This window comes from Oncorhynchus kisutch, linkage group LG2, assembly GCF_002021735.2.
Source record: "Oncorhynchus kisutch isolate 150728-3 linkage group LG2, Okis_V2, whole genome shotgun sequence".
In the NCBI taxonomy this organism is placed as follows: Eukaryota; Metazoa; Chordata; class Actinopteri; order Salmoniformes; family Salmonidae; genus Oncorhynchus; species Oncorhynchus kisutch.
This window is the reverse complement of record NC_034175.2, coordinates 13,161,009-13,171,286: the sequence shown is the minus strand read 5'-3', so window position 1 is coordinate 13,171,286 and position 10,278 is coordinate 13,161,009. Positions and strand designations below refer to the sequence as shown.

Below are 10,278 nucleotides of genomic sequence, written 5' to 3'. Positions count from 1 at the left end.
TGGCAACTGTTCTGCATCTGACTGTAAGGCGCTACATTGTGTACAGCCCAGTACATCACTGGGGCCAAGCTTCCTGCTATCCAGGACCTATATACTAGGTGGCGTCAGAGGAAGAGACAAAAAATTGTCAAAGACTCCAATCACCCAAGTCATAAACTGTTCTCTCTGCTACCGCACGGCAAGATGTACCCGGAGCGCCAAGTCTAGGTCCAAAAGGCTCCTTAACAGCTTTTACCCCCAAGCCATGACTGCTGAACAATTCATAAATGCCTCCCCCTTTGTTACGTTTAATTTTTTACTTTAGTAAATATTTTCTTAACTATTTCTTGAACTGCATTGTTGGTTAAGGGCTTATAAGTGAGCATTTCATGGTAAGGTAAACATAGATACACTATATATATACTGTTGTATGTGACAAATACAATTTGATTTGAATTCAACACAAATACAACAAACTAGTAAAGTTTTACACATTTTATTTCACCTGTAACAAAATAAGAAATATATGTAATTTAGTCAAGTTAAATATAAATTTTCTCTTAACATTCTTTGGCCAAACATAATTCCCATGAATATTAAATATACAGTGTATTGAGCACATTTAGTAGGTAGAAAAACAATTAAATGCACAAGATCTAATAGTCCTGCATAGTTTTGCAATCCTTAACGGTAATTGACTTATTTGGTAGGCTCACAGATTCTGGAAGAGTCTATTTAAGGCTCTGGCTGTTCAGTTTTAACTTCTACATTTCTGTACCTTGCTCCACACTTTGGAGGTTGCCACCACTATAATCAAATGACAAGAGGGTGATCTTGTCTTGTAAGTAGTTCAAAGCACAGTTGTAAACAATATTATTTGTATAATCTTCAACAAGAGCTGATCAAACTTTTAATGTAAAGGAGTAAAACCCATCACACATTAAACTGCCAATAACAACATAATATCTCAAGTGGACCTGAATGAAATATGAAATTAAAAGTCAAGAAACTTTAAACATGTCTAAGAACATTAGTTTAAGAAAGTTTTTTAAGCAATTTTTAATTGCATTGAAGTCTTCAGTGAGCAGTAGCACAGTGAATGAGTTCCTTCCCATCTAATGAAGAAACAGCTTATTCTACAGTGTCTTTAAGGCAAGAGTTTATTCCGGGCAGAGGACGAAGGAACGGTGCTGAAAACACTGCATGTGTAACATCAACGCTGTGACAGACTCCCATCTGCCAACAGGGCACCTTCTTGGTGGCCAGGTGTCGACGGGCGTGCTTGGCCAGGTGGTCGCTACGCATGAAGCGGCTGTGGCACATGGGGCAGGCGAAGCGCTTCTCTCCCGTGTGGGTTCTACGGTGGCGTGATAGCTCATCGGATCGAGCGAAGCATCTCTCACAGCCTTCCCACCTGCATTTGAAAGGTTTCTCACCTGAACAGAACACATAGAGGAAAGACTAGTGTTACAGCAGGACACACACACAGTCAGCCATACAGGCTAAGAAGGTGATTACCTGATCTTGTTATTATGTAAGGAGGTTTTTGAATGCTGTGGCTTTAGTGCAATTACAGCACCAATAAGGTAGGTAGCAAGAGGAAGATAAACTCTGTTGTTATTCCTACAATATGTAATGCTTGTGTTACTTGCAAACAAAAAGGCCAATACCTGAATTTGTAACATTTAAACCAGACTCCCCACAAGCCCTGTCTTACCTGTGTGAGTTCTCATGTGAGCCTTGAGGTGGGAGCTCTTAAAGTAGGTCTTGCCACAGTCTTCGTGGGGGCAGATATGGCTGCGGACTCTGGACACCTCAGCAGGCTGCAGGCTTTGCCGCTGGACCACTGAGGTGAAGCCTGGCGCTGGGGCGATGGCTGGCAGCTTGGTGCCACCAGATGTCAGCACTGACGGCTGGATCCCGACAACTGGCCGGGGAACCAAGAAGATGATAGAGCCCTTTGTCACCTGGTCGCCCATGAAGAAGACTGAAGGAGGACCAACTGCTGCTGACTGTTGTTGGTGACTGGTCTCTACCATTGGAATATGACTGTTCGCTGCAATGGGCACAGCAGGTAGTATCTGGCAGTAAACCGGAACAGGAGAAACCCCACTGTTGACAGGGGACACCGATGTAGGTTGGTGGAATTTACCAACAGAGGCTGGCAGAGTCACAGTAACCGGAGCCTGGGTGGCAGCCAGTTCAGCAGAGGAGTCAAGGGGTGTCATGTTCCATTTGGAGTCCCTGCCAGATAGCCTATCTGCCAGGGGGTTGATGCTGTCTGGACTTGGCTGGGGCTGGGGAGGCAGGGGTTGGGTTAGTCTGTGCTCCAGGGGGGCGGCTGGACAGATGCTCCAGCTGCAGTGCTGTGCGTCTGCAGTGTGACGGATCACACTAGTGGCCTGTGATTGGGGCTGGCTGACCATCTGTGGCTGTGTCAAGCCCTGCTGTGCTGGCTGTGGGTTATGTCTCTGGCACCAGGAGGTCTGTACTGTCTCTGGAGCAGGATGACTGTGAATGGCCTCAAAGTTTGGCGGGCTGTATGGCGGGGTCATACACTGAGACGGGAGGGCAAAAAAACAAGGTTGTGGTTACGAAACAATATAATCTCAACATTGTGTGAGGTTATATTTATTAAATTTCACTTAGTATGGAGGATTATCACAGTGAATGTATGTGACAGAACTTGAGAGAACACACACAAGTAACACAGGAAATTTACCAGAGACTCATGAACCTCAGCCGGGTCAAGTGAGAGACGAGAGTCATCCTCTGAGAAGTCAGAGGAAGGGGTCAGAGGTCGGAACTGTCTATGCTTGAAGCTCCTGGAAGTCCTGGCTTTCCAGTGGGTGTTCATGAACATAAGAGCCTCCACGGCCTCCATGTCTCCCACGGCCATAGGGTGACACTGGGACTCTTCATGGTTCTGACTGCCAGGATGGTACAGCTCATCAACTTCCATTGTGCCACTCTGTTAAGAGATAAAGAAATATACACAGTGTACAAAACATTAAGAACACCTGCTCTTTCCATGATATTGACTGACCTGGTGAATCTAGGTGAAAGCTATGATTCCTTATTGATGTCACTTGTTAAATCCACTTCAATCAGTGTAGATGAAGGGGAGGAGACAGGTTAAAGAAGGATTTTTAAGCCTTCAGACAATTGAGACATGGCTTGTTCATATGTGCCATTCAGAGCGTAAGTGGGCAAGACAAAATATTTCAGTGCCAGGCACACCGGTTTGTGTCAAGAAATGCAACGCTGCTGGGTTATTCACACTCAACAGTTTTCCTTGTGTATCAAGAATGGTCCACCACCCAATAGACATCCAGCCAACTTGACACAATTATGGGAAGCATTGGAGGCAACATGGGCCAGCATCCCTGATAATGGACTATTAAGGCCCAGTGCGCTACTTCTGTGGGAATATATACACTACTGTATAAAGTTTGGGGTCACTTAGAAATAGTATTGTTTTTTAAAAGAGAAGCAAAAAATATTGTCCATTAAAATAACATAAAATTGATCAGAAATACAGTGTAGACATTGTTAGTGTTAGAAATGACTATTGCAGCTGGAAACGGCTGATTTTTAATGGAATATCTACATAGGCGCAGAGGCCCGTTATCAGCAACCAATCACTCCTGTGTTCTAATGGCACGTTGTGTTAGCTAATCCGTTATCATTTTAAAAGGCTAATTTATCATTAGAAAAACCATTTTGCAATTATGTTAACACAGCTGAAAACTGTTGTCTGATTAAAGAAGCCATAAAACTGTCCTTCTTTAGACTAGTTGAGTATCTGGAGCATCAGCATTTGTGGGTTCAATTACAGGCTCAAAATGGCCAGAAACAAAGGACTTTCTACTGAAAGTTGTCAGTCTATTCTTGTTCTGAGAAATGAAGGTAATTCCATGCGAGAAATTGCCAAGAAACTGAAGATCTCACACAATGCTGTGTACTACTTCCTTCACAGAACAGCGCAAACTGGCGCTAACCAGAATAGGAGTGGGAGGCCCCGGTGCACAACTGAGCAAGAGGACAAGTACATTAGTGTCTAGTTTGAGAAACAGACGCCTTAAAGTCCTCAACTGGCAGCTTCATTAAATAGTACCCGCAAAACACCAGTCTCAAAGTCAACAGTGAAGAGGCAACTCCGGGATGCTGGCCCAGGCAGAGTTGCAAAGAAAAAGCCATATCTCATATCTTTATTGACTGGCCAATAAAAATAAAAGATTAAGATGGGCAAAACACAGACACTGGACAGAGGAACTCTGCGTAGAAAGCCAGCATCCCGGAGTCGGCGGGATGTTTTTATTTAACTAGGCAAGTCAGTTAAGAACAAATTCTTATTTGACAATGATGGTGACGCTGGGCCAATTGTGCACCACCCTATCGGCCTCCCGATCATGGCCGGTTGTGATACAGCCCAGGATCAAACCAGGGTCTGTAGTGATGCCTCTAGCACTGAGATGCAGTGCCTTGACCGCTGTGCCACTCAGGAGCCACTATGTGCAATGGCAAAATGTATAGAATTGCAGTAAATTACATTATTTTTCATTATTTTTTTTTAAGTTCTCTCTGCTGTCAACTAACTTATGGCCCCGAAAAGGCTAGGGCCAGCCCTGGCTACTGGTTTAAATGACTGAACTCTCTTACTATTGTAAATGTATTAACTTCACAAATGGATTGACAGCACAAATCAGTTGACTGCATGTGTGGGTATGGATGTGGGTAGCAGACCCGCCAGCCACTTCGGCTCTTTGTGAGGAATTTGTGCCCCCTATCACAGTTCAGAATTTTGTAAACTGTGAGTGATCGGCTAGTGTATCCCAGCACTTTGGCCTTTAACACAGTTACCCACTAGATGCACCGGGCGTGCTGCTTATACAAACAGTCCCAGGCCCCCTCCCACAGGCTACGCAGAAAGATGTGACTCAAATCTACCGTCCTACAAGTTAAACTAAATCTCAACATCCACTTATTATTACTGAAAATATCTCAAAAAGTTGTTTTCTTCAAAACCTATTCCAAAGAGATATGCACTTTTTTTTAAAACAAAATATAATCATCCAGCTTCACTAACGTTAGTGGTTTCCTAAATACTTCAGTGAGAATGAGTATTGTAGCTACTTACATTGTTGTGGCGCTCGACAAAGGACGACATACATTTTCTCATATTCGGAGACAATGTATCGAATGTAACGTCACTGTGTTAATGAAGTGGTGTGTGACAGTCAGATTTGTGGTAAATGTTACAATAGACGTTTCCCTTTTCTAGTTCCATTCAGCGATAATTTCAAATGCAGTGGATACAGAGGGGCAGGTCTCTACTTTCAGCCAATCAGACACAAATGTGTGGTCGACAGGAACCAATAAGACAAGAATCAACGCGTGATCAGGGGCTGATGTGGTCCGTGGAAACAGCGTGGTACACAACAGCATCAGCGTGTGAAAATACCGCTACGAATCCTCTTTTTCCGAGTTGAGTGAGTCACATCAAACCCCTAACATCACGAATTGTCGAATTTTGAAAGATATCAGTTATTTCACTGTCTACTGAACTACATCTGATGATACTTTAATTGTTATATTATATTACATTCTTTTACACACCTGATATTGTTAGTCCAAATAAAAAACTAACCTTTAAAAAAAAAGTATTTAAGACTTGATTTAAAAATATAAAATCCAATATTATATAGCAGACTGGTCTCATAGACTATACAATGTAGTAAACGTAAATCCGGGATACCAAATTTGTATCATATATTACATTTGGTATGGTTGCGGCAGGTAGCCTAGGTCTGGGGGGCGGGTGTAAGTAAAGGTTAGTGGTAAGTGTCAGCTGTCAAGACGTTCCTCCTTTGGGGCAGAGACTGGTAACAATGGGAGGCTGCAGACAGAGACAATAGTGAAACATACACACAGACTGCCTCCCAAATGGCCCCCTGTTCACTTAACAATGTACTACTTTTGACCAGGACCCATAGGGTAGTGCACTATATAGAAAATAGGGAGCTATTTGATATGCACACAACAGCCAGGCAGCACGGCAGCTCCAGGCCTCTGGGTGGTGTTACTGTCTATCTGACATTGAATGATAATATTTAACATCATACCTCCATTAAAATAACTGTCTATAAATCAAAAAATAAAATATTTAATTCAGTCCAGTCAGTTATGACTCACTGAACTCTTTCCATCAAGTAGAGTGTTCCTTAAAAGAGTTAACTCCATTACTAGTTCACTGTATCACAGTATCATGTAGTGTCAATGCACGGTCTCTAGACGACAAGCTTATGTACTGTACATCTCGGCCAAATAGTGTGTCCTAGATTCAAGATGTAATGCAAATAGATGGGGTTGTATCTGGAGTGTTGGGACTGGCAACTGTGCCAGTACAGTATCTTGTGATCAGAACCTTATAGGCTATCTGAGCTGCTGCTGTTCATCTGAGATTATTGCTGGAATGGAGGTGTGGCAAGAGGGCCTGGGCACAGTCCCTGAATCCATCCCTTTTTCTCAGAAGAGACCAGGAAAAGCCCAGCAGTGTCCATCCCTCCCCCTTTCTCACATAAATGCCAGCAGTCACATTATGCTGAACTTTGAAGCTGGGTTGCTTGTGAGATCGTAATGCATGGGGGTGGAGGAGTGAGAGGTGGTTGCATGCCTCTAGGCCTAGACAGACCCATATTAGATTACTAACATTTTTTATTTTAACCTTTATATAACTAGGCAAGTCAGTTAAGAACAAGTTCTTATTTTCAATGACTGCCTAGGAACAGTGGGTTAACTGCCTTGTTCAGGGGCAGAACGACAGATTTTTACCTTGTCAATTCAGGGATTCGATTGTGCAACCTTTCAGTTACTAGTCCAATGCTCTAACCACTAGGTTACCTGCCACCCCATTAACATTAAGACTAGACACAGACTTATTCCAGTTTATCCCACACTGACCAGTCCTAAAATCAATATTTTTTTTAAAGTCCCAGCTAGCAGTACAGAGGAGTTATTTTAAAGCCTCACTCCTCAGTGAGCTATCTTGTTACTGAGCTGGAAATAACCCATATTTGTGCTGGCCTGAGTGACGAGAGCTGGTGTCGTCCCAGCTGATGTGGGCCTGTTTAGTGGTGGTGAAATAGCAGTGGAGAGAGGCTCAGCGTTTGGTCGTCAGAGTGTACATTGGAGGATTGTAAAATGTCAATCTTAAATCCTGGAGACATTGGCAGTGTTTACTGATGCCTAAGAGATTTCTCCCTGTGTGAATGGGTGAGACCTCGTTTCAAGTATTCTTTCAAATACTTTTGAGAATTTCAATTAGTCCACCTGGAATGCCAGATTGGTGACATTTGTACTTTGGGGACTATTCTATTGTGCAAGGCAAGCTCAATCAAGTGCAGCTAAAGTTTTTGTTGTCTATCATAGTAAACAAATATAATTTGAAAACAGGTGTGGTGTGGATTTCTTTAAGTAAAGGACACCAGGGTTTTACTCCAAACACTCCCCCACACAATATGGCTCTAACTACAGTACTCCTCTGCTTATTTACTTGGGGCAGTGTTTTTTCCCCAAGGTGGCTTAGCAGTCGGACGTGTATTTGTCTTGCTCCGTATAAATAGTTGTTTTCCTCGTTTTTTTTCCATATATATTTTACTCACTTTCCATCTACGGACTGAAAATATTTTCCTGCAACCCGCCTCACCCAATGTGGTACGGATCTGCTATTTTTATACTTTAGAACTGGAACACCCATTAGAAGCTAGCCAGCTAACTAGTTACTAGCTAGTAGTCAGTTAGCCACTGCTAGCGGTCTTCCCCTTTAACTCGGACACCAGCCAGCTTCAGCTCAGTCAATACATGCTAGTCTGCACAGTGTGATATCAACCCAGAGCATATCGGACTGCTTTTTCTCTACCGCATCACCGGATTCCTGCCGCAAGCTCTGGACCATAACATCGGATCATCACAGCTAGTTAGCTGCAACTGAGTGGCTACTGCTGGCTAACGCCTCTGTCTCGAAGCAAGCACAAGTTAGCCTTGAGCTAGCCTCGAGCTAGGCCCATCTCCCGGCTAGCCGAAGAGGTCTACCAGCTAATTATTGAGCTACAATACCTATTTTGCCAATTAGCCTGGACCCTTTATTGCCGACACGGAGCCCCGCCGATCCATCATGACTGGTCTGCCGACATAATCGTCTGAGGTGGTTTCAACGGGCTTTTCTGTTGCAAGGTCGCTGAAGACCCATCTGCTAGCCCCGGCCTGCTAGCTTTCTGAATCGCCATGTCTCCAGCTCGCCTAGCGTTGTAGCGACTACCGAACGGCTCCCTGACTCACCTATTGCTGCTCATTGGACCCTCATTGCTTCTGAAGCTAAGCAGGGTTGGTCCTAGTCAGTCCCTGGATGGGAGACCAGATGCTGCTGGAAGTGGTGTTGGAGGGCCAGTAGGAGGCACTCTTTCGTCTGGTCTAAAAAAAATATCCCAATGCCCAGGGCAGTGGTTGGGGACATTGCCCTGTGTAGGGTGCCGTCTTTCGGATGGGACGTTAAACGGGTGTCCTGACTCTCTGAGGTCATTAAAGATCCCATGGCACTTATCATAAGAGTAGGGTTGTTAACCCCGGTGTCCTGGCTAAATTCCCAATCTGACCCTCAAACCATCACGGTCACCTAATAATCCCCAGTTTACAATTGGCTCATTCATCCCCCTCCTCTCCCCTGTAACTATTCCCCAGGTCGTTGCTGCAAATGAGAACGTGTTCTCAGTCAACTTACCTGGTAAAATAACGGATAAATAAAAATAAATAAATAAATGATCACTTGGCTACACATGCCTCTCCCTAATGTCAATATGCCTTGTCTACTGCTGTGTCAGTTAGTTATTATTGTTTTATTTCACTGTAGAGCCCCCAGCCCCGCCTAACATGCCTTAGATAGCTCTTTTGTCCCACTCCCCACACATGCAGAGACCTCAACTGGCTTAACTGGTGCCTCCAGAGACCCAACCGCTCTCATCGTCACTCAATGCCTAAGTTTACCTCCACTATACTCACATCCTACCATACCCTTGTCTGTACATTATGCCCTGAATCTATTCTACCACGCCCAGAAATCTGCTCCTTTTATTCTTTGTTTCCCAACGCACTACCCAACGCACTAGACGACCAGTTCTTATAGCCTTTAGCCGTACCCTTATCCTACTCATCCTCTTTTCTGTTGGTTCCATTTTTCTGTGCTCTGTTTTTTTACTTAACAAATAAGGAATACTTCAAATGTGCACTTATAAATCATAACAATTTTGTTTGAAATACAGCTGTAGACAGAAGTCAAAGATCAAAGATCACACATGCAAATGTCTCCTGAGTTCTGCAAAATAGGAAAAGGTCCAAGTTATTTTATTATGCTTAGAATCAACCCCTAGTGATGTCACCTCCTACGTAATTACCTTCTACTCATGAGACCAAGCCCATGCATACACAACTATACAAACAATAGTTTCACTGTTATCTAAAGGCTCAGCAGTAAATGTCCACTCCCCAAGTTGATTTATAGTGCTATGTCTGACTAGTCTCTTATCTCTATCACTCCCCTGCAGGGTTCTGTGTCTATGAATCTATTTTATCTTTGAGGCGCTTTCTCACAGACCCCCTGTTTTGACTGCAATAACTCACATCTCTCAGGCCATTTCTTTACAAGAGGCAGAGACTAGAAAAGACTGTGGAACAATATTAAACCTTATAATGAATATATATATATATTGTTAATCTGTAGTCTAGGACCCTGTAAATGTGGAGGGGGAGGGGTCTTATAGCCCTTCCCCTTCTATTAATACAACATAAGCGTAATCAATTATTATAATACATCAAACATTTTGTGCAGACCCTATCATGACCCCAAGTTGACCCCATCAGTTCCTCTGGTGATGTAGAGGTTAACCCAGGCCCTATAGCCCCCAGCACCACACCTATTCCCCAGGCACTGTAACCGTAAAAAGCTTGGTTTCATGTATGTTAACATCAGAAGCCTCCTCACTAAGTTTGTTTTATTCACTGCTTTAGCACACTCCGCCAACCCCGATGTGCTAGCAGTGTCTGAATCCTGGCTTAGGAAGGCCACCAAAAATTCTGAAATGTCCATCCCCAACTACAACATTTTCCGACAAGTTAGAACTGCCAAGGTGGCAGAGTTGCAATCTACAGCAGAGATATCCTGCAGAGTTCTGTCATACTATCCAGGTCTGTGCCCAAACTATTTGAGCTTCTACTTTTAAAAATCCACCTTTCCAGAAATACGTC

At 43.6% G+C, this 10,278-nt stretch overlaps 1 protein-coding gene across 2 annotated transcripts; it reads right to left on the bottom strand.

Moving 5' to 3' along the window:
• Positions 1-459: 459 nt before the first annotated feature.
• Positions 460-8,552, bottom strand: LOC109907538 (Krueppel-like factor 10). Of its 2 annotated transcripts, none has more exons than XM_031787933.1 (4): positions 8,320-8,552; positions 2,702-2,950; positions 1,697-2,537; positions 460-1,415 (listed from the first exon to the last, which is right to left on the bottom strand). In XM_031787933.1, the coding sequence occupies exons 2-4, from the start codon at positions 2,939-2,941 to the stop codon at positions 1,111-1,113; spliced, it is 1,386 nt and encodes a 461-aa protein (XP_031643793.1). In that variant the 5' UTR covers positions 2,942-2,950; positions 8,320-8,552; the 3' UTR covers positions 460-1,110. The 2 variants fall into 2 exon arrangements, with proteins under 2 accessions (XP_031643793.1, XP_020361154.1); XM_020505565.2 differs by lacking the exon at positions 8,320-8,552 and adding an exon at positions 5,120-5,316.
• Positions 8,553-10,278: the final 1,726 nt, after the last annotated feature.